Here is a 24,275-nt window from a genome sequence, read left to right as displayed (position 1 = left end):
TATGTTATTTGCAATACAATGTACACACCCATTGTGTGTGTGTTTTTTTAATGAGAATTATTGGACAAAGAGATTGAACTATTTTTTTGTTATGCCCAAGTGTCATAAACCCCAAAGACTACCAGGGAGCCGAATCCGATGCAATTGCAGAAAGCCTGTATTTATTTCGGACTAGTCTGAGCTCAGTCCCACTTACACGAACGAGGGCATGGTGAGAAAGAGCAAGAACTTAACATATCAATGGGTTTTATAGGGAGGGTGGTGCCGCTTCCTTGGCTGACCTGATTGGTTGGGTTAGGCCTAGGGTCCAGTTACCAGGAGCTGGACCCGCCCCACCCTGCCCTCTCACCCCGCCTGCCCTCTCATTTTAAAGCAGGACATTGAGGCATTATTCAAATTTGGGTAATCAAAATTTCAATTATCACCTAACCAAAGTTTGTTTCTGTGTTTCAGAGATTTAGTTCAGGGAATTCATGGATGCTGAATGGAATTAGTTTCTATATTCGTATTTTCCAAGTTACTAAAACCATTCCCACTTTGTCATCTAAAAACTTCTAGTAAGCATGATTTTTACTTCATTATGGGTTTGTTATGTTTAATAATAAAACACATTACTCTTATGTCCTCCTAAATGTACCCTTATCTACTGTTATCAATTCTTTCAACTAGGTGTTCACTTCTGTTGTTTAGTATCTTGCCACTCTAATGGTGTTTCTTGAACTATCAACATCAACTTCTCTTGGGAACATAATCCTACCTAATAAAAGAGTAATATGCAAATTAGCCACCACTCCACTACACCCACAAGCCATGCCCACCAGCCACACCTACCAGCCAATCAGAGCAAGTATGCAAATAAACCCAACCAAGATGGCTACAGCCACAGAGAGCAGGAGGGAGTCTTGGGTTTTCCAGGCAACAGAGAAAGCCAAGCTTTCCGCCTGCCCTTGCCAACCTAGGCCTCCACTCAAGGCTACAAAGTTTCCATTATAGAAGGTAAACAAATCCAAACAGAAATGGCTGCAGAGCGAGCAGGAGGCTTGGCTCCACTCCAGGCTACAAAGTTTCAATTGTAGAAGGTAAATAAATTCCAGATACCAGGGTCTCTACTTGGGTCACCTGCAAACCACCACAGGCCCCTCACCCAGGCTGCCCCACGCCCCAAGGGAACTCCCACCTTGATCCGGGACACCCTTCAGGGAAAACCAGCCGGCCCCAACCTGTGCACCAGGCCTCTATGCTATCTAATAGAAGAGTAATATGCAGATTGACCACCACTCCAACACACAAGCTGGCTGCCCCCATGTGGTCAAAGATCCTGCCCTCATGTAGACACAAGATGGCCACCACAAGATGGCCATCTGGGGAGGGCAGTTGGGAGGCACCAGGCCTGCAAGGGAGGGCAGTTGGGAGGCAATCAACCCTACAGGGGAGGGCAGTTAGGGGTGACCAGGCTGGCAGAGGAGGGAAGTTGGGGGCAACCAGGCTGGCAGGGGAGCAATCGGACATCCCTTGAGGGGTCCCAGATTGGAGAGGGTGCAGGCTGGGCTGAGAGACCCTGCTCCCCCCACCCCCCCAGCCCCATGCACGAATTTAGTGAACCGGGCCTTTAGTATACAATAACACAGTTCAACAAATCATTAGGGAAAAGAAAATTAATTGGAAAAAAGGAAGAGCACTGGATGCATTAGGTCAAACTAAAAAATTGATAGACGATAGTGGAAGAGATTATCTTCACATCCAGGAGGAAAGAACAACCTATTTGAAAAACACCAATTGCAAGAAAATAAATTTTTAAAGTTAATTGCATCAAAATTAAAAAGGAAACCATTAACGTGATTGGTCTAACCAAAATCTAAGTCTATAAATCCCTCCAGGTTACAAAGTCAAACTCATTTCTCTGAAATTTATTAAAGTGAAGGAATCCAGCTTTTTCCCAGGCTTTCCTCTAAGATTCCTATATTTTAGTATAAAACCAATGAGTTGGTGAAAGTCCTTTTAATAAAAGAATTCCAGGTAATAAAGAAAATTGTTGCAAGTGTTAGAATCACTGTTCTAGGATGAAAGACTTCAGAGGCATACCAAAATGCAATGTGAAGACTTCTTATCTTTTGATCAGAACAAACCAACTATTAAATGACATCTTGGGCACAACCAGGGAAATTTGAATAGTAATTGAGAATGAGATGATATGACAGACTTATTAATTTTGTTGGATGGTTAAGTTCTTTCTTTTCTTTCTTTCTTTCTTTTTTTTTTTTTTTAATCCGTATCAGTTTGAGATGAAGATTAATTTAAGGGTAAAAATAATGTCTGGGTTTTGTTTTTAAATACTCAAGCAAAAAGAGGGAAGGGGATCGATGCCATGAGCTTGGTAAAATGTTGGTAATGGTTAAAAGTGGATTCACTTTTGCTCATGTTAAAAAAATCTCCCCTAATGTAAGTAGTTTCAAAAAGCAGAGCTAGTGCCTACAGTACGTGACCCCTGCTGATTTAAGGTCAGGGGAAGTGGCAGCGGAGTGCGCCTCAGCTCCGGGCCCTTTAAGGCTGATGACCCTGGGACCGGGCCTGGAAGCGCCCAGGCTCCGCGTACCGGAGCTTGGGTTCCTCAGCTCGCAGAAGCAGCCCCACGAAAAGGGGATGTCCGAAATGAACGACAACTAGAAGGTTCTGAAATTCCCCAGGGATTTCCGAAAGAGGTTACAAGTCGCCGCCGGATTTGAGCAGCAGCCTTTCCCCCAGCCTCTAGCCCTGCAGCCTGGAACTGGGTGGGGGGCTGGAAGCTCGAGGCTCCGCCTCCGGAACGTAGTGGAAGTAAGGCGGGCTCTTCCCGCTCCCAAGCCCTCCCCTTCCTTTCTTTCCCTTCCCCTCCCTCCCCTCCCCTTCCCTTCCCTTCCACTTCCTTCCTACCCCTCCGCCCTCTCCGCTCCCCGGCCCAGGGGGATTCCTCATTCTCACCCCACTTCTCTCTCCCGAGCCAGCACTGCTCCCTCTTGGCCCCGCCCCAACTCTAGTCCCGCCCCTCCTGCTCCTCGCCCCGCCTCTTCCTGCTCCTGGCCCCGCCCCCCCCGCTCCATTTCCCGTGGAGGTTACCATAGCTACGGTGCACACAGCTGCTCCGCCTACCTATTTGGGCCTCTGCTGGCGGGAGGGAAGGGGAGGCACCATGAGCCAAACCGTGACCATCCAGGAGCCCCGGACCAAGCAGCGGGGCCCAAAAACCCGGTGCGAGGTGAAGTCGGAGGCCAGGGGCCAACTCTTCAACGGCCGAACGTATGATTACCTGTACGGTAAGGGAGCCCCGGAACTCCCTCCTGAGCTGTGGCCGCGGTGGGCCCTGAAACGGCGGCCCAGGCGAACGAAAGACGAGCCTAAGGGCAAATCCCTTGTTGTCCTTTGCAGTGTGGGCTGCTCTGAAGCTGCCCAGGCGCTGGGCGCCGCTCACTCTTCGCCATCCTCTCTTGCTGATACTTTGCACAGCCTTAAGCTAAAACTCACATCCTAGGAGTTTTCGTATCAAGGAAAATATGCAATGATTTGCAGGTTTGGAGAGTCACTCAACATTCCCACATTCAAACTCCATAAAATGCCCAACAAGAAGGACCTTTCCGTTGCCATTCTCTGGACACCTCCAAATCTTGGCATTCTCGGGGAAAGTGCCAGTTTGTCTCACCCTAGTTTTTAGTTTTCTCTTTAAACTTATTCTTATCCAATAAAGCATTGCTTATACACTCAATAGGTCCACACTCAAGTGGTCCCCTTTGGGCCACTAAAGCCCCATTTACTGTGATGACCTGATTGTCCATTTACATTCTGTCTCTTGTACTGGACGTTATGTCCCGTGTTGTTTTCTAAGTTCTTGTTCTATATATATTTGTAATCAATTCAGTACCTAATCCAGTGCTGGTACATATGCTAGGTGCCTCATAAATGTTTTTTTTAAATTATTGAATTTACTATTACAGAACTTACCATCTTTAAGCATGACCTTTTTCCAATCTTGCCTCAGGAGGCCCAGGCTCTCACCTCAACCTTGCATTGCTTTTAATTCTATCTTATGTCCTCTGGGATTCCCAGGGTCTCCTTTGGATGAGAATCGCATAGAATACCCATTTCCTATTGGGACTGTGTAATGAAACCTGCTCTTGGTTTCATCTTGTAAAATAAATCTAGTAAACTCCTCTAAACACATCACCATGTTTATTTCAAAGGTAATTCGGAACTATGGATAGACATCTTCCTTCAGCAAAGACAGGCAAAGAATTTATTAAGCTCCTTCTTTCTTTTATCCCTAAAAGTAATTCCCCTCACCACCACCCCACCCCATCCAACCCCAGAGAGATTCCTAAAAGTTTCCACATCCTCTCAGAATAGGTCAAATGAAACTTTTGATTGCTCTAATAAAACAGGCAGTCTCACAGCTATTCATGGACAGGAAGCATAACATAGCCAGGGCAGGGACGTCAGAACTAAGGTGCCGAGGCCTCCTGCTCAATATCTTGGATCTTATGGTCTTTCATTCTGGTAGGGTTAGCAGGTTTAGCAAATAAAAGAGTGGACATTGCCAAGGCTGGTTTGCTCAATGGATAGAGCGTCAGCCTGCGGACTGGGAGAGTCCCAGGTTTGATTCCAGCCAGGGGCATGTACCTTGGTTGTGGGCACATCCCCAGTGCGGGGTGTGCAGGAGGCAGCTGATCGATGTTTCTCTCTCATGGATGTTTCTAGCTCTCTATCCCTCTCACTTCCTCTCTGTAAATATCAATAAAATATATATATATTTTTTTAAAAAAGAGTGGACATTGCCCTGGTTGGATGGCTTAGTTGGTTGGAGCATTGTCTAGTATACCAAACAGTTGTGGGTTCAATTTCCCCTCAGGGCACATACCTGGGTTGCCGATTCAATTCCTGGTCAGGGATGTACATGAGGTAACCTACCAATGATTCTCTATCACATCAAGGACTCTCTCTCCCTCTCTCCCCCTTCTTCCTTCCTCTCTCTCTCTCGAAAAAAAAATCAATTAAAACATATCCTTAGGTGAAGAGAAAAAAAAAAAAAAAAATACAGGACACACCATTACATTTGAATTTGAGGTAAATAATGTGTACTATTTTGGTTTACATTTTTAATCCCATGCAATATTTGGGACATCCTATATAATGAAACCCTAATATGCAAATCGATCAAATGGCAGAACAACTGATTGAACTACCGGTTACTATGATGCGCACTGACCACCAGGGGGCAGACGCTCAATGCTGGAGCTGTTCCCTGGTAGTCAGTGTGCTCCCACAGGGGGAGTGCTGCTCAGCCAGAAGCAGGGCTCACGGTTGGAGAGCGAAATGGTGGTGGGGGGAGCCTCTTCTGCCTCCGCAGCAGCACTAAGGAGCAGGAAACAGGTGGGTGATAAGGAGCTAAGGAGCGAGGAGTCCCAGACTACAAGAGGGATCCCAGACGGTGAGAGGGATCCCAGACTGCTGGCTTAGGCCAGTCCACATCAGGCCTAAGCTAGCAGTTGGACATCCCCTGAGGGGACCTGGACTGTGAGAACTCGCAGACTGGGTTGAGGGCCACCCCCCAATGAATAAAATTTGTGCACCAGGCATCTAGTATTTATATAAAATGTTATTCTTTGCTTCTCTGAAATTCAAATTTAACTGGGCATCCTCTATTTTATTTAGTAACTCAAACCCTCCTTTTGATGTATATGCTTCCTTCTTCCATCTGACAAGAGAGTCACAGTGTATGGATTTCTTTGGCTCTGCTAGGGACTGGGGTGGCACTCTACATGAGTTCTTAGCCTAAAGCTCACCACCAATTGTATAGAGTCCTTGTATATCTTAGTTGAAAATTGGAGAAATAAAGTAAGTTGATGACCAGGGTGGGTGTGGGGGTCAATGGTACAAGTATGAACACCTTTCCAAGCTTTTTCACCCTTCCTCTGTCCCCATCTCTCAAACCCAATGTCCTTTCAATGTAGTTAATTATCTATTCAAGGCTTTTGCTCCTCCAGAAAGCTTTGCTTGGGCATAGTCACTCAATGTCATTTTACTCTTGTGATCACTGTAGTAATTATGATAAATTCAGATACCTTACATTTCTATAGTATTTTACAATTTATATTCTTTTATAAATCCTAACTGACAATCATTTATATAGCAGTATGCATTTCCCTCCATTTTATTTTATTTTTTTTGCAAATGCTGTGTATCATGCATCTCTTTTGAAGTGCCCACTATGCTTTGTCACTTCCTTGAATCTGTACAGTTGTCTATGGATTAAGAGCTACACTATTGTCCTGATAATTAAAGTCTTTTAAAATAAAGATTTTTCCTAGCTTTCAAACTATTTAAAAATATTTTCTAGGTTTATCATGAGCTCTTTTCTCCTTTTATCTCTCCCCAGAATCTGCAGATTTTTATACCTCTCACTAAAAGTAATCATTATGACTTGGCATTTCAAACACTTCTCACCACTACTTGATTGTGACAACTTCCTGGGCTTTTTAGAACTGCTTCTACAATATGGATAAATTGGCTGAGGGGCTCTCTCATGATATCCATGGGAATTTCCCCCCATAAAATTCATGGGCTTTTGATACTATTAAGCCTGGGAGCCAGAGGATTGGGATTCAAATCCTAACTGCCAGTTAGTAAGTTGCTAACTTCTTAAAACCTCCATTTCCTCGCCCATAAAATGGAAGCCTAGCACCTACCTCATTGCGTTTTTGTGAAGGTTAAGTCAAATATCCATAATAATAAAAGTGTAACATGCTAATTAGATTGGACATCCTTCCGGCCATCCTTCCAGATGACGACCTTCCAGATGAAGCCGAAGCTGTGGTGGTGGGGGCCGAGCCCCTTGCATGAATTTCATGCATTGGGCCTCTGGTTGCATATAAAGCACTTAATATCTGTCTAGGAGTAAGCAAGTGATACCTGGCGACTGCTATTACATGGGCATCTCAGAGAGTCTCCTGCTCCTCCCCCCACCCCCCGTTTTGAGAATATTTATGAATTTATTTGAGTCAAACTGACAACATACGCTGGGGATCAAGACCTCAATGCTCCCTTTACTGCTTATTGAGCACTGATTATGATCACAGTTGTAGGATATATTGCAGAATGTGTAGTCACAAATCATGCAGTATCTTTTATAGATGGCAAGAATCTTTCTTAGATATCATGTCTTCATACTCCATGTGGGAATAAGAGGAGAATGGTGTCCTGTGCACAAAATTTGTGCATGGGTGGGGGGTTCCCTCAGCCCAGCCACTCCAATTGGGGACCCATTGGGAGATGTCTGACTGCCAGTTTAGGCCCGATCCCTGTGGACATCCCCCTCGCAATCTGGGACCACTGGCTCCTAACTGCTCACCTGCCTGCCTGATCACTCCTAACTGCCTCTGCCTACCTGCCTGATTGCCCCTAACCCCTCTGCCTGCCTGCCTGATCACCCCAGTGGCCCTCCCCTGCTGGCCTGATATCACTCTCAATGCCCTCCCTGCTGGCCTGATATTGTTCCCAACTGCCCTCCTCTGCTGTCCTGGTTGCCCCAACTGCCTCTGCTTTGGACCCTACCACCATGGCTTCATCCGGAAGGAAGTCGGACATCCAGAAGATGGCCAGTCAATCCAGTCGAATTAGCATATTACCCTTCAATTAGTATAGCTAGATTATATAGGATAGGATTGCTTAAATGGTTCGGGTGTGGGGGGAGCCTTTTTAATCAGGAGGAGATGCTCTTGGCAGACAAAAATACACAATCCCTATATCTGGACTGACAGCCAGCCATATGCACTATTCTGCCAAACTGGTCATTAAAAAGTTGAACCCACAGAAACCAGTTTGGCTCAGTGGTAGAATGTCGGTCTGCGGACTGAAAGGTCCCAGGTTCGATTCCGGTCAAGGGCATGTACATTGGTTGCGGGCACATCCCTGGTGGGGGGTGTGCAGGAGGCAGCTGGTCGATGTTTCTCTCTCATCGATGTTTCTAACTATCTCTCTCCCTTCCTCTCTATAAAGAATCAATAAAATATATTAAAAAAAATAATAAAATAAAAAGTTGAACCGCTTTCTTACACCTTATACCAAACAGCTATTGCCCTTAAAACCCCTCCTCAGCTCCCACCTTAGGTTCTGCCTTCACAGTTAACCTGGATTAGCTTCTGATTGGTTGGTTTCTATGCCAGTCAGCATCAAAAGCTCCACCTCCTAGGCAGCCATTGGGTTCTTGCAGTTCACCCAGATTTGGTTCTGATTGGTCAGTGTCTTTGCCAGTCAGCATCAAAAGCTCCACCTCCTAGGCAGCCATTGGGTTCTTGCAGTTCACCCAGATTTGGTTCTGATTGGTTGGTTTCTATGCCAGTCAGCATCCCCAGGCCTGTCTCTGGGCCTGATCAGAAAGGCAGGGCTGATCAGCAGCCTCCGTGGCTGCTGGTGAGGCCTGGAGAGAAAGAGAGGCAAGGGTTGGTCAATAGCTGCCATAGAGGCTGAGAACCAGACCCCGTTTCTCATTATGGGCCTCTCTCCAAGTCTAATCCATAGCCCCCTAGGCCCATGGTCAGCAAACTGTGGCTCCTGAGCCACATGTGGCTCTTTGGCTTCTTGAGTGTGGCTTTTCCACAAAATACCATAGCCTGGGGGAGTCTATTATGAAGAAGTGGCATTAGAAGAAGTTTAAGTTTAAAAAATTTGGCTCTCAAAAGAAATTTCAATCATTATATTGTTGATATTTGGCTCTGTTGACTAATGAGTTTGTTGACCACTGCCCTAGGTAGTTAGTGCTGGTTCACCACAGTGCCCGCAGTGCGGCAGTTAGACCCGGCACTGACTGCAGGACTGACTTCCAGTGTTTGGTCATGCATTCTGTTGTTTTGGATGTTACAGACCCTAGCTCTTTATGTATATATTAATATATAGGTTATTCAGACTCAGAAGCTAGTCAGGCTAAACTAACTTCAGGTGAATAACACAATTGTAACCATAGACCTGGTGGTATCTTTTTTTAAAAATATATTTTATTGATTTTTTACAGAAAGGAAGGGAGAGAGATAGAGAACTAGAAATGTCGATGAGAGAGAATAATTGACCAGCTGCCTCTTGCACACCCCCACCGGGGATATGCCCGCAATCAATGTACATGCCCTTGACTGGAATCGAACCTGGAACCTTTCAGTCTGCAGACTGACGCTCTACCACTGAGCCAAACCAGTTTCGGCCCTGGTGGTATCTTTTAAATGACTCAAGAATCCTACCTTATAGAAGAGTAATATGCAAATCAACCATCACTCTGCTCAAGCCACATACACCAGCCACGCCCACCAGCCAGTCAGAGCAAGTATGTAAATTAACCCCAGCCAAGATGGTTGCAGTCATAGAGAGCAGTTGAGAAGCTTGGGTTTCCCCAGCAATAGAGGAAGCCAAACCATTTCCACAAACCCTAGCTAGCCTAGGCCTCCACTCAAGGCTACAAAGTTTCAATTATAGAAGATACATAAAACCAAACAGAAATGTATAGAAGATACATAAAACCAAACAGAGTATATGTGCCCAAATATACTCTTTCTTTCACTTGCAAATGGGCATAGTGTTCTTTCTTCTTGGATTATTTCCTGAGCTTCCCAGACCAGCTGGAGTGAGCAGGGGGCTTGGCTCCACTCCAGGCTGCAAAGTTTTAATTGTAGAAAGTAAATAAATTCCAGATACCATGGCCTCCGCTTGGGTTGCCAGGGGGCGTGGCTGGCCTGCAAACTACCATAGGCCCTTCACCCAGGCCGCCCCATGCCCCAAGGGAATCCCCACCCTGATCCCAGACACTCTTCAGGGCAAACCAGCTGGCCCCCACCCATGCACCAGGCCTCTATTCTATCTAATAGAAGAGTAATATGCAGATTGACTACCACTCCAACACACAAGCTGGCTGCCCCCATGTGGTCAAAGATCCTGCCCTCATGTAGATACAAGATGGCCATCGGGGGAGGGAAGTTGGGAGGCACCAGGCCTGCAAGGGAGGGCAGTTGGAGGCAATCAACCCTGCAGGGGAGGGCAGTTAGGGGTGGCCAGGTCGGCAAAGGAGGGAAGTTGGGGGCAAACAGGCTGGCATAGGAGCAGTAGACATCAGTCAGGCTGGCATGGGAGTGGTTAGGGTGTGATCAGGCTGGCAGGCAGAAGTAGTTTGGGGCAATCGGGAAGGTAGGCAGGTGAGCAGTTGGGAGCCAGCAGTCCTGGATGTGAGAGGGATCGAGTCTAAACAGGCAGTTTAACATCCTTCAAGGTGTCCCAGATTGGAGAAGGTGCAGGCTGGGCTGAGGGACACCCCCATACCCTGTGCATGAATTTCATGCATCTGGCCTCTAGTATGAATATAAATTTCCCGTTACTCCATACTATTCTCAATATATCAATCATTTGTTGAACTTTGGAGAAATAACTTCATCCATCATTAACATATCTGTAAATTTAAGGGGTGAATTCTGAAGATAACTGATCTTATTTATTTTTTATTAGAGAATGACATTTTCTCACCATGTTGACCCATTTACAGAAGACATACTGTTAAGAGTTTCTATTTTCCCTGTGTACTGAAATGAAAGTGCCCAAATATACTCTTTCTTTCACTTGCAAATGGGCATAGTGTTCTTTCTTCTTGGATTATTTCCTGAGCTTCCCAGACCAGAAACTGGTTTGTTCATAGAATAGGAGAAAGCATGTTTACGTTATGGTGCTTGAGAATATGTCCTTTTTTTTTTTTTTTTTTTTTTTTTTTTGTATTTAGTTCTATAAACTGATTTTGGAATGCACAGAAAAGAAATGCATCTAACAGACTCTCACTGGTGGTAGAGTAACAGGGCTATGAGCTTTTGTGGAGTTAGGCAAGATCTAAATTTTTATAATTTGTTTTCCAGTTAAGAAATTACATTGCTTTGCCATTGTTCTCAGCCTAGGAGTAGATACCTTCTGTTCCTTATACTACCTTATTGTTTATTTTGCAGATCCATTGTTTATTGTGTCAAGTGAGCAAGACCACACACACGCAAATGTCCAAGCATTCCTGAGTCGAAGCAGACTGGTAGGTCTGATTCATTCCCTAAGATAGCCTAATGGACCTGAACCATCGAGTGTGGCTAACTGTGCTGATAAGATTGACTTATTGCCCTGGCTGGTGTGGCTCAATTGGATGGGCATTGAAAGTGTTGCTGGTTTGATTCCTGATCAGGCACATGCCCGAGTAGCAGACTTTATCTTTGGTATGGGGCATGCAGGAGGCAGCTGATGGATGTATCACTCTCACATTGATGTTTCTCTCCCCTTCTCCCTGTCCCTTCCTCTCTCTCTAATAATCAATTTAAAACAAATCTAATAAACAAATCTCCACTTGTTTTTATGTTCTACAGAAATTACCTTGCCATGATTACTAGGGTACAAAGACATCTTGATACTTGTGGCCCAGTGTGGGGATTAATAAATTAGTCTATATTAATAAAAGGGTAATAATCTAATTAGACCAGATAGACCAGACGTCTTCCAGACATCATTCCGGATGTCCTTCCTGACGAAGCCCAGGCCTGGGTGGCACCGCATGGGGTCCTGGGTGCCAGCAGCCAACCCAGGTGAAGCTGCCCAGCGTCCCAGGTGCCTGACCAGGCGGAGCAGCCCAGGGTCCCAGGTGCTGGTACAGGTGAAGTTTCCAGGGTCCTGGGTGCCTATAGCAGGTCAGAGGGATGGAAGCCCAGGTCCCAATTGGCTGAGGCCAATCGGAGGAGGGAAACCTGGGTCTTGGGTGCGGGGGCCGAGGCAGAAGTGGTTAGGGGCGATCAAACAGGCAGGCAAGTGGTTAGGGGTGATCAGGTAGGCAGGCAGGCGAGTGGTTAGGAGCCAGCAGTCCTGGATTGCTAGAGGGATGTCTCAACTGCCTAAACTGACAGTTGGACATCCCCTGAGGGGTCCCGGATTTCGAGAGGGTGCAAGCTGGGCTGAGGGACTGCCCCCCTGCTTCCCTGTGCATGAATTTTGTGCACCAGGCCTCTAATAATGATTAAAGGATTCATTATAACATAATTTATTTAAAATGGGGAACATGATATATACCTGTATTTAAAGAATTCAATAAGTATAAAAGCATATACAATGTGAAGTAAATTTTAACCCTCTATTCTTTTTACATAATCAATCATTATCATTAGTCTCTTGGGTATTCTAGAGATATTCTATGTATATACCAATAACTCATTTTTCAGTGTCAGATACACTCTTTTTTACCCTTTAAAAAAAAAAGTTTGCAATGCAGTATAAGCAAAAGATTTAGAAAACCTAATGGCATAATTTTGTCCTTTTTCTCCCTGCCTAATGTTAGAGGAAAGTTCCCAGGTTTAGAAACATGTTCAGTAACCTGATCCATTACCCAAGACATTCTATATACTGGAGCAAGGCAGATCCCGTCCCACCATTCATCAATCGGGAATGGAGGGGACATGAGGAGAAACAGAGAGAAGCCCTCCAACAACTTGGCGTGTAAGTGTCAGTTGCTTCAGCTGCTACTCATGTTTTTAATAAATGTATTATTCATATTAAAATATTTATTTATCTTGCATCATTTTAAAATGTATAATTATGATGCTGGTGGTTATAGTTTTGTTGGTTAGCAGATAGTCTCAGAAGGTTGGAGTGAATATATATATATATATATATATATATATATATATATATATATATATTCACTCCAACACACACACACACACACACACACACACACACACACACACATATATATATATATATATATATATATATATATATATATATATATATAATGACATCTTGCCACCACAGGTGGAGGTGACTGAATTTGCTGTCCCTTTGATCCATCTTAGAAATTGGATGTGTACTTTTTTTTTTTTTAATTTTTTATTGATTTCTTACAGAGAGGAAGGGAGAGGGATAGAGTTAGAAACATCGATGTGTGAGAGAAACATCGATCAGCTGCCTCCTGCACACCCCCTACTGGGGGTGTGCCCGCAACTAAGGTACATGCCCTTGACCGGAATCGAACCCAGGACCTTTCAGTCCGCAGGCCAACGCTCTATCTACTGAGCCAAACTATAATAGTTTCGGCTGGATGTGTTCTTTTTTGGAAGTATCTAAATATATGTTTTGGAGACTTGTAGCCAAAGCACCTTCACAGACAAGTGTGTGTCCTGAATTCCTTATTCTTTTTTTATTTACTCATTCATACCTATTAAACATTTTTTTAAATGGTGTTTTTCAGCCTGGTATCAAAAGTTGTCGTTTGAAACTTTATTATTTTCATGTGCTATTAATTAAAAGTAGGCATTTTTTTAAAATGTGGGATTTCATAAATCGACTCTTGTTTTTTTTAAATAAAAAGTAATTCTTTTTTTTTTTAAAAGAACTTAAAATTTTATTTTTCAATTACAGTTGAGATTCAGTATTACTTTGTATTCATTTCAGTTGTACAGCATAGTGGTTAGATAACAGTATACTTTACAAAGTGTTCCCCCCAATGTTTCCAGAACCCACCTGGCACCATACATAGTTTTTACAATTTTGTTGACTGTATTCCCTATGCTGTACTTTACATCCCCATGACTATTTTGTAACTACCAATTTGTACTTCTTTTTAAAAAAAATATTTTTTATTGATTTCAGAGAGAAAAGGAGAGGGAGAGATCGAAACATCAATGATGAGAGAGAATCATTGATTGGCTGCCTCCTGTATGCCCCCCACTGGGGATCGAGCCCACAACCCGGGCATGTGTCCTTAACTGGAATCAAACTTGGGACTCTTCAGTCCACTGGCCAACGCTCCATCCATTGAGCCAAACCAGCTAGGGCACCAATTTGTACTTCTTAATCCCTCAACCTTTTTCACCCCATCCCCAACCCTTCTCCCCTCTGGCAACCATCAGTATGTTCTCTGTGTCTATGACAATTGACTCTCTTCTTAACTCTCACTTCCTTTTGTTAGTTCCAGATATCCTGGCTCAGGGAAAGTCAGTCAGATGCATATTATAGAGGACTTTGCTCTCAGTCTGAAATACACGTATATCTCCTACTTTATAGGCATAGAAATATTAAATAGAAATGGTATTTGGAAATATGTTAGATTTGAATAATGTTTTCCTGTTTTATTTTAGATATGACACTTCTTTTCAAATGCCTAAAGAGGTTTATGAAGATCCTGATGTCACTGGGAAGAATCGCTATAGATATTTTGAAAGGTAGAAAGTAATTACTAAGAATATGAGCCCTGATATTAGTAGAGAACCTCTTTATGATAATGAGAGTTGCTATCATTTTTAAGTGCATGCAATGTGCCAGACACCACTTTAAGTGCTTTATATATTTATATATTTTTTAAACTTTCACAACAGAAATGTAGGCTAGCATATATTATACAAATTTACCACTAAGGAAGCTATAACCAAGAGAGGATAATAAATTACTCATGGTCACCTAAGTTAGCAAGTGTCAGAGCTGGGATCCCAACTAATTCTGCCTGACTTCAGAGCTACTTATAAGAAAGTATATTTGGGAAAAAAAAAAAAAAAAAAAAAAAAGTCATCACATGAAGTGAGATATACTAGAGCCACCATGACAGTCATACTGCAGGGAAAATTGTTAAAATGGAGTAAATAGATGACATTTGCTCTCTTTGTGTGAATGTTGCCAAAACTGACATGGTTAAAGATTCCCTTTGTTTCATTTGTGGTTAGTACTCAAGAAAGAATGATATACTTAGATCAAATTAATGTAAGATGAAGACTTCCCTGTAGGTCTCACCTGAGTTAGAAAAATAGTCTTGGTATAGCTACATAAGCTTCCTCGAGAAAGGAAATTTGTAGTCCACATTATTATTTATGAGCAAACTCCTTATGGACATTTTATGATGCTGACTTTTTCAGAGAAATATTAAATTCTTAACAGAGTATACTCAATTCCTAGACTTTTGGGGGGAAGTTTTTAAAACTAAATCATTGGGAATGTCAGAATGTCTCAGGGAACTTGAGAAGTTTCTGGAAGCTAACGACCAACTGAAGCCCAAGTATAGGGCATTGCTTCCCAAAGTATTCCTTGTTTCCCACCTGCAGAGAAGACACGATGGCGGTTGTTAAAGGTACAGCCTCATTGGCTCTGCCACGTATCTACTGCATCCCCGGGTCTAGACTTGGGACTGCGCACTTTGAACAAGAATCGCTCCCCTCCCTAGTGATTTTATGTACGTCAAAAGTTCGAGGATCACTGACATAACAGGCTATTCGAGCTCAGTGGGGGAAAACAGTGCACGCCATGTAAAAGTCCCACATGTTTGTATTTTTCTTTCGCCCCCAGGCCGTTCCTTCCATATTATCAAGAGACGCCGCCCAATGTTGTTTTGGCATCAACCATGTAAGTAACCATTATTGTAAAACTTTTTAAATAGTTTATTTATTTATTGCTTGCTTCCATATTTGTTTCCAGAAAATAGTTTTCTAAATCAATATTTTTCTAACTGGATCACAAACCATTAGATGTCATGAAATCTGCCAGTGGGTCATGAGTAGCATTTTTTAAAATGAAATGGAATAAATAACCAAAATCACCAGCCATCTGGAGGTTAAGTTGTTTTTTAGTTATAAAATTTGTTTTGGATAGATGTATACATATATGTTCGTATGTACATAATGGTTATAATGTAAATGTATTTTTTATTATGAGTTAGGGTAAAAATAAAGTTTAAAATGTTTAAAATGTTCCTTTTTCTTTCCTAAAACACACGCTTATTTGACAATAGTTTATCAAGAAGGCTAATTTATCACAAAATATTTTTTGAATACTATAATTCAATGTGCTATGCAAAAGTAAAAAAAATAAATGATACATAGTTTCTGTCCCACAAGGGAGTGAACCAGGGTGAGAGAGAAGTAGTGGATAAGGGCTGAATCTGGGATTAATGTGCAGTTCCCCAGTTTTTTATTTTAAGATGAAGCTGTGGGTTAGGTAAAATTTCCCATTAAAAATCTAATTTTTGCTGTGCTGTTTCCCTTGAAAATATAACTTAATATTTCTATGAGAGAAAAAATAATTCAAGGTATTCATGAAATGATCAGGAAAAGAAACCTTTTTTTAAGGTCTCAAATTTCTGAATAGAAATTTAGACAGGGCTTGGCTTTCAAAGAAGGATTTGGTTACTCCTAGTGATATAGCATCTTATGAATAAAATATCCTATCTAATAAAGAGAGAATATGCTAATTGACCCTCATGCCATTGAAAAAGATGGTGGCATCCACAGCCAATTAGGAGGAAATATGCTAATTGACTGCTCTGCTCTCAAAGATGGCAATACCCACAGCCACAAGATGGCTGCGCCCAGTCCCTTCAGCCCTGCTGGGGTGGCAGGCATGTGGCAAAGCCAGGCCTGTCCCCAGGTGGGATTGGCCGCTCTGTGTGCATACCTCCTATATCCCAGCCACCCAGGGATACTTACTGTACCCCAGCCACCCGGGCACAGGCAACCTAGAATTCTGCATTCTACAAAATTATATTTGAAAAGTGAAGGAAAAATACTTTCTCAGGCAAATAACAATAGAGAAAATGTGTAGCCATTGGACCTATCTTATAAGAAATGTTAAAAGAAGTTATTTAGAGAGAAGGAAATAATATAGGTCAGAAACTTGGATCTACATAAAGAGAAGAGTGTCAAAGATAAGTAAAATAAACACTTTCACTTTTCTTAATTGACCTAACAGTTGACAAGTTGTTAAAAATAATAATAGTATATTTGATTATGTGTGCTTGTGTGTACATCTTGTCAGAATGGATGAAACAGCCCAGCCAGCATGGCTCAGTGGTTGAGCATCGACCTATGAGCCAGGACGTCACAGTTCCATTGCATTGGCTAGGACTTCCAGTACAAGGTGAAAGCCTTAGATGATTGATGCATCAGGGCACATGCCTGGGTTGTCAGCTCCATCCCCAATGTGGGGCATGCAGGAGGCAGCTGATTGATGGTTCTCTCTCATGATTAATGTTTTTTTCTCTCTCTCCCTCTCCCTTCCTTTCTGAAATCAATACAAATATATTTTTTAAAAAAGAATGGAACAATAAGAACCAATATATCTTGTTAACACAAAACCCACTTTAAATATAAAGACATGAAAAGATTAAGAGTAAATGGACGGAGCAAAAATATATACCATATTAACACTAATTAAAGCAGCAGCAGCTAAAATTTCAGATAGAGCAGACTTCAAAGCAAGAACAATTATCAGGGATAAAGAGAAACAGATGAGTCTACTATTATAGTTGGCAACTTCAACATCCTTTTATCAGAAATGGATACATCTAGCAGGCAGAAAAATCAGTAAGGCCCTACTTGAACTCAACACCACTATCAATCAACTGAATATAATTAATATTTATAGGCTACTTCATCCAAAAACAGTAGGATACTTTCTTATTAAGACCACATGGACCATTCGCCAAGATAGACCACATTCTGGGCCATAAAACACAATTTAACAAATGTAAAAGCATAGAAATTGTACCATAACCACAATAGAAGTAAACTAGAAATTAATAATAAATAACTGAAACTACCCAAAATACATAAAGATTAAGCAAAACATTTCTAAATAACACCTGGGTCAAAGAAGAAATCTCAAGAGATATTAAAAAATATTTTGAACTAAATAAGAAAAATAATACAACTTATTAAAATTTGTGGAATGCAGTGAAAGCAATGCTTAGAAGGAAATTGATAGTACTGAATGCATCAATCATCTAAGGCTTTCACCTTGAACTGGAAGTCCTAGCCAATGCAATGAGACAAAAAAGGAAATAAAAGGTTTACCAATTGGAAAGGAAGAAATAAAACTGTCTGTTAGCAGATGAATGTTTATCTAGGTAGAATATGACAGAATTGACTAAAAAACCCTCCTGGAATTAGTAAGTGATTATAGCAGGTTGTAGGAAACAAGGTTAATATACAAAGGTTAATTGTTTTCCTATATATTAGCAACAAACAAGTAGAATTTGAAATTAAAAGCACAATACTATTTACATTAAGATCAAAACATGAAAAAACTTAGGTATAAATATAAATATAAATATAAATATGACCTGTGTGAGGTAAACTGCAAAACTTTGATGAAAGAAATCAAAGGACTAAATAAATGTAGAGATAGTCCATGTTAATGGGTAGGAAGGAAGATTCAATATTATCAAGATGTCAGTTCTTCCCAACTTGATCTATAGATTCAATCTCAATCAAAATCCTCACAAATTATTTTGTTAATATAGAAAAAAACTAATTCTAGAACTTATATGAAGAGGCAAAAGACCCAGAATAGTCAGCACAATATTGAAGAAGAACAAAGTTGGAGAACTGACACTACCTTACTTCAATACCTACTATGAAATTGTAATCAAGATACCGTATTTTCCTGTGTATAAGACGACCCCATAATTTTAAAGTTAAAACATAGGTTTAGGCCTATATTCGCTATATAAGACTACCCCCCACTTCCGAGGCAACACCAGTTCTTTTTTTAATAGACCGCCTCTCTGACTCTGGCCAATCTGAGCAGGCTTTTTACTAGAACACAGTGTAGCTTCGGGTACAGAACATGTATAATTTGCATGCATAAAAAAAGAACTGGTGTTGGCCTCGGAAGTGGGGGGTAGTCTTATACAGCGAATATAGGCCTAAACCTATGTTTTAACTGTAAAATTAGGGGGTCGTCTTATACGCCGGAAAATACGGTAGTGTGGTATTAGGGAAAGAAAAGACAAATCAATCAATGATATGGAACAGAGAGTCTAGAAATAGACCCATATAAACATAATAAACTGATATTTGTCAAGGAGAACAATGGAGAAAGGTCAGTCTTTTTAACATATGGTCCTGAAACAACTAGATTGTCCATATTACAGAGAGACTAAAAAAGCAATCCCATTTACCATCGCACAAAAAATTAAGATACCTAGGAATAAACTTAACTAAGGAGGTAAAAGGCCTATATGCGGAAAACTACACGACACTGAAAAAAGAGATAGAGGAAGACATAAACAGATGGATGAACATACCATGTTTATGGATTGATAGAATCAACATCATCAAAATTTCCATACTATCTAAAGCAATCTATAAATTCAATGCACTCCCCTTTAAAATATCAATGGCATATTTCACAGACCTAGAGCGAACTTTTCAAAAATTCATCTGGAATAAAAATGATCCCGAATAGCTACAGCAATCATGAGAAAGAAGGACAAAGGAGGTGGAATCTCAATATTAGATATCAAGCTGAATTATAATACAAAGCCACTGTTCTCAAAACAGCCTGGTATTGGCACAAGAACAGACATAGATCAATGGCATATATAATAGATACCCAGAAATTGACCCAAATCACTATACTCAATTAATATTTGACAAAGGAGGCAAGAGAATACAATGGAGTCAAGACAGTCTCTTCAATAAATGTTGTTGGGAAAATTGGACAGATACATGCAAAAAAATGAAACTAGACCACCAACTTACACCATACACAAAAATAAACTCAAAATGGATCAAGGACTTAAACATATGATGGGAAACCATAAAAATACTAGAGGAATCTATAGGCAGAAAAATCTCTGACATATGCCAAAGCAATTTCTTCACTGATACTGCTCCTAGGGCAATGGAAACTAAAAAGAAAATAAACAATGGGACTACATCAAAATAAAAAGCTTTTGCATAGCAAAGGAAACAATCAATAAAACAACATCAATCAGAACGTCAAACTTCAGGGACAGTGGGGGTAAGAGGAAGAGATCAACCAAAGGATTTTCAGGCATGCATTAGAGCCTAATCAATGGTCATAGACAACAGGGGGGTGGAGCATTAGTGGAGATGGGGGGTAATGGGGGAATAAGGGCACATATGTAAAAGATAATAATATATCATTAAAAAAATAAAAAATTTTAAAAAAAAGAATATTTTCCAGCCAGTGTGGCTCAGTGGTTGAGCAGAAACCTATGAAGCAGGAGGTCATGGTTGGATTTAAGGTCAGGATACCTGCCCAGGTTGCAGGCTCAATCCCAGGAGGCAGCCAATCAATGATTCTCATCATTGATGTTTCTCTCTCTCTCTCCCTCTCCCTTCCTCTCTGAAATCAAAAAAATATCTACACTAACAAAAGAGAAACATGCAAATTAACCATCACTCCACTATACCCACCAGCCAATCAGGAGTGAATGTGCAAATTAGAAGGAGAAAGATGGCAGCCGCCCAGCTGCTCAAGGTGAGGAGTGGCTAGGTGGGGCAGGACGCCTGCTATGAGAGGGAGGGGGGTGTGGGGCACGAAGGCATCTATAGGAGTGGCACTTTGGCCACAGCGAAGATGAAGACTGCAGACTCCGGTTGGAGTCTGCAGCAAAGACAAAGACGGCAGTCTTCAGCAAAGATGGCAGACTCTGGCTAGAGTATGCAGTGAAGACAAAGGTGGCAGACTCTGGCGGGAGCCTGTAGCAAATTTATAGAAGGCAGACTCTTTTTTTTAAAGTATTTTTTAATATGTATTTTATTGATTTTTTTCAGAGAGGAAGAGAGAAAGATAGAGAGTTAGAAACATCGATGAGAGAGAATCATCGATCAGCTGCCTCTTGCACACCCCCTACTGGGGATGTGCCCGCAACCAAGGTACATGCCCTTGACCGGAATTGAACCTGGGACCTTTCAGTCCACAGGCCGATGCTCTATCCACTAAGCCATACCGGTTTCGGCAAGAAGGCAGACTCTTGCCAGAGTGAAGGCCTGGGTCCCAGGTGCCAGAGGAAAACCAGTGCTGGGAGCCAAGGGAAAGAAGGCCTATTGCATGAATCTCTTCATGCAACAGGCCTCTAGTATATCTATATTTAAAAATTTAATCTAAACACAGACCTTAAATCCTTCATAAAAATTAACTCAAAATGAATCGCAGACTTGAATGTAGAATGCAAAACTATAAAACTCTTAGAAGGTAACGCAAGGAAAAAACTAGACAACCTTGGGTATGTCAATTACTTTTTTGACACAACACCAAAAGTATGATCCATTAAATAAATGATGGATAATCTGGACTTCATTAAAATTTAAAACTTCTGATCTATTATAGACAATGTCATTAGAATAAGACAAGTTACAGAATTGAAGAAAATATTTGCAAATAGCATCCTATCTAATAAAGAGGGAATATGCTAATTGACCCTCACACCCTCACAAAGATGGCAGGCCCATAGCCAATAAGGAGGGAATATGCTAATTGACTGCCACCCCCTCAAAGATGGCAGTGCCCACAGCCATAAGATGGTGGCGCCCAGTTTTTTTTAGCCCCACTAGGGCTGTAGGTGGGTGGCACAGCCAGGCACACTCTGGGCGGGTCTGGCTGCTCCATGTGCCTGCCTCTGGAATCCCCCAGTTTTCTTAGCCCCTAGCCACCCAAGGCTGGCTTGAGGCACAGGCAAACTTCAGATGGTGGCTGTCCAGCAGTGTAGTAGTTGTATCAGATGCCTGAGGTGCAGGCAAGCCTTGGATGGTGGCTGCCCAGCTGCTCAGAGCTGCCCAAGACTCAGGTAACCAGGGCCAGCTGAGAATTGCACTGCTGGCAGAGGTGTGATGGGGGCGTCACCTTCCCCTGATCACTAGATTGCCTCCCAGACTGTGAGAGGAAGCAGGCCAGGCTGAGGGAACCCCCTCCTGTGCATGAATTTTCACGCACTGGGCTGCTAGTATTTAGTAATTGACAATTATCCAAAACATGCAAAAATACACAAATACCCTCCTAAAACTCAGCAATAAGAAAACAACCTAATTTTAAAGACCTTAACAGACACTTCACTAAAGAAAATTAACAGATGGCAAATAAGCATCTGAAAAGATGCTCTATATCACATGTCATCAGGGAAATGCAAATTCAAATAATGAGATACAACTACTACACTCCTATCAGAATGGACAAAATCTAGAACACTGGCTACATCAAATGTGGAGTAACAGGAACTCTCATTCATTGCTGGTGGGAATACAAAATGCTACAGTCACTTTGGAGAAGTTTGGATTGTTTTAACTAAAACGAACACACTTTCACCATACCATCCAGCAGTTGTGCTCTTTGGTATTTACCCAAAGGAGCTGAAAACTTATGTCCACAAAAAACCTGCATCCAGATGTTTACTGAAGCTTTATTCATATTGCCAAAGCTTGGAAGCAACCAAAATATTCTTCAGCAGGTGAATGGATAAATTAAAGTACATCAAGAAAATGTAATATTATTCAACAATAAAAATAAATGAGCTGTCAAGCTATGAAAAGACATAGAAGAAAATAAAATTACTACTAAGAGAAAGAAAACAATCTGAAAAGGCTCTATATGACTCAACTATATGCCATTTTAGAAAATGCACAACTATGGAGATTAAAAACAAAATTTGTTGCCAGGGTTTGGGGTTGGGGAGGAATTAATAGGGGAAGAACAGAGGATTTTTAGGGTAAGGAAAATACTTTGTATGATACTATAGAGGTGGACACATGTTGCTATACATGTTTCTGGGAGAGGAATAGAGAGCTAGAAACATCAATGAGAGAGAAACATCGACCAGCTGCCTCCTGCACACTCCCCACCAGGAATGTGCCCATAACCAAGATACATGCCCTTGACTGGAATCGAACCTGGAACCTTCAGTCTGCAGACTGACGTTCTATCCACTGAGCCAAACCAGTTTTGGCTACATTGTTAATTTTAATTGCAGCATAAATTCTATGGGTATACCATATTATTTTAAACAATTCTATTGCTGGTGATCATTTAAGTTTATAAATTTTTACTCTTATAAATGATACTTTATGAACATGTTTTCATATATCTATGTACACTTGTCCAGTTATTTGCTAGCATACATTTCTAGGAGAACAATTGCTGGAGCAGAAGGGTACTTTAAGGGTTTGATTTATATATTGATCAATTTTCTGCTAATAGGGTTGTAGCTATCTGTATTTTCAGCAACAGTTTATGAGAATTCCTGTTTTATTTTTCACAACTTCATCAATGCTAGATACTTTCAATTTTTAAAATCTTTATAATAATAAAAGTGTAACATGCTAATTAGACCAGATGCTCTTCCTTCTGGACAAAGCTGCAGTGGGCGGGGGCCATGGTGGCGGCGGGTTGGGGTTGGGGCCAAGGCCCTTACATGAATTTTGTGCATTGGGCCTCTAGTGTAATATAATAAATTAGCATCTGGCTGTTTTAACTTACTTTTTTTGATTACTAGTTATGTTCATTATCTTTTCATAGGTTTTTTTTTTTTTATATATAAGTTTTACTTTTTGTTTCGTGAATTTACCCATTTTTCTGTGGGTATTTGTCTTATTGATTTATAAGAGCTTTTAATATAGAAGTTTGCTTATTTTTTATTTTTTTTATTTTGTTTTATTTATTTTATTTTTTATTGATTTTGTTATCATATAATTGTCCTTATCCCCCCATTCCCATCCCAAACCCCTCCCTACATATGCCCCCAACCCCCTATTGTCCATAGCCACTGGCTAGGCCCATCTGCATGGTTGATCTCTTCCCCTTACCCCAGGGGTCCTCAAACTTTTTAAAGTGGGGGCCAGATCACGGTCTCTCAGAGAGCTGGAGGGCCGGACTATATGAACTACTAATTCCTACTGTAACACCTCGGCTGCGCTCACTGCCCAAAAAACCTGGCGGGCAGGATCAGACTCTCTGCGGGCCGCATGTGGCCCGCGGGCCGTAGTTTGAAGACCCCTGCTACCCCCACCCTCCCCTACTTTCCCTCTGAGGTTTGAGAGTCTGATCGCTGCTTCCTTTCTTTGGGTCTGTTTTTGTTTGTCAGTTTATGTTGTTCATTATTTCCTCTAGATGTGTGAGATTATGTGATCCAAGAAATACCCTTGTAAGAACCGAAACTGAGACAAGCCATAATGGTTATGCTGAGAGACAAATGAATCAGTCTGTAGTGAGTTCCTTTCTGGGCCAACAGTTCTTTTGAGTCCCAATTTCAATGTCAAATAGTTCCTTATGTGTATATGTCAGCCATGATATTTTAGATCTGGTTGGTGGACAAATGGTGGTAATGCAGGTACAACCGTCTCTGGTTTGGTCCTGGGCATCCTTCAGCAACACGCAGCTGCTGTCTACTAGTATGGTGATGCGTCGTCAGCATCTTCCATCTCTGAATTTTGTCTCTTCTGTCTTCATGGCTGGAGCACTTCTGCCTATTCCTCTCT

At 41.6% G+C, this 24,275-nt stretch overlaps 1 protein-coding gene across 5 annotated transcripts in view; it reads left to right on the top strand.

The window, feature by feature from the left end:
* The first annotated feature begins 3,087 nt into the window (after positions 1-3,087).
* The window catches only part of CFAP91 (cilia and flagella associated protein 91), a 61,411-nt gene continuing 40,223 nt past the window's right edge, over positions 3,088-24,275 (top strand). For 4 of the 5 annotated variants that reach the window (XM_084871612.1, XM_084871614.1, XM_084871613.1 and 1 more), the window contains exons 1-5: positions 3,088-3,290; positions 10,992-11,068; positions 12,353-12,510; positions 14,154-14,237; positions 15,349-15,405. In XM_084871612.1, the coding sequence (XP_084727738.1) occupies positions 3,167-3,290; positions 10,992-11,068; positions 12,353-12,510; positions 14,154-14,237; positions 15,349-15,405 (500 nt within the window). In that variant the 5' untranslated portion in view covers positions 3,088-3,166. The remainder of the gene's footprint in view (positions 3,291-10,991; positions 11,069-12,352; positions 12,511-14,153; positions 14,238-15,348; positions 15,406-24,275) is intronic. The other variant, XM_084871615.1, reaches the window with a different exon arrangement.

This window comes from Pipistrellus hanaki (genome assembly GCF_964339955.1).
Source record: "Pipistrellus hanaki genome assembly, chromosome: 2".
NCBI lineage: Eukaryota > Metazoa > Chordata > Mammalia > Chiroptera > Vespertilionidae > Pipistrellus > Pipistrellus hanaki.
The sequence above is the reverse complement of the archived record's forward strand: the minus strand, read 5'-3'. Positions and strand labels throughout refer to the sequence as shown.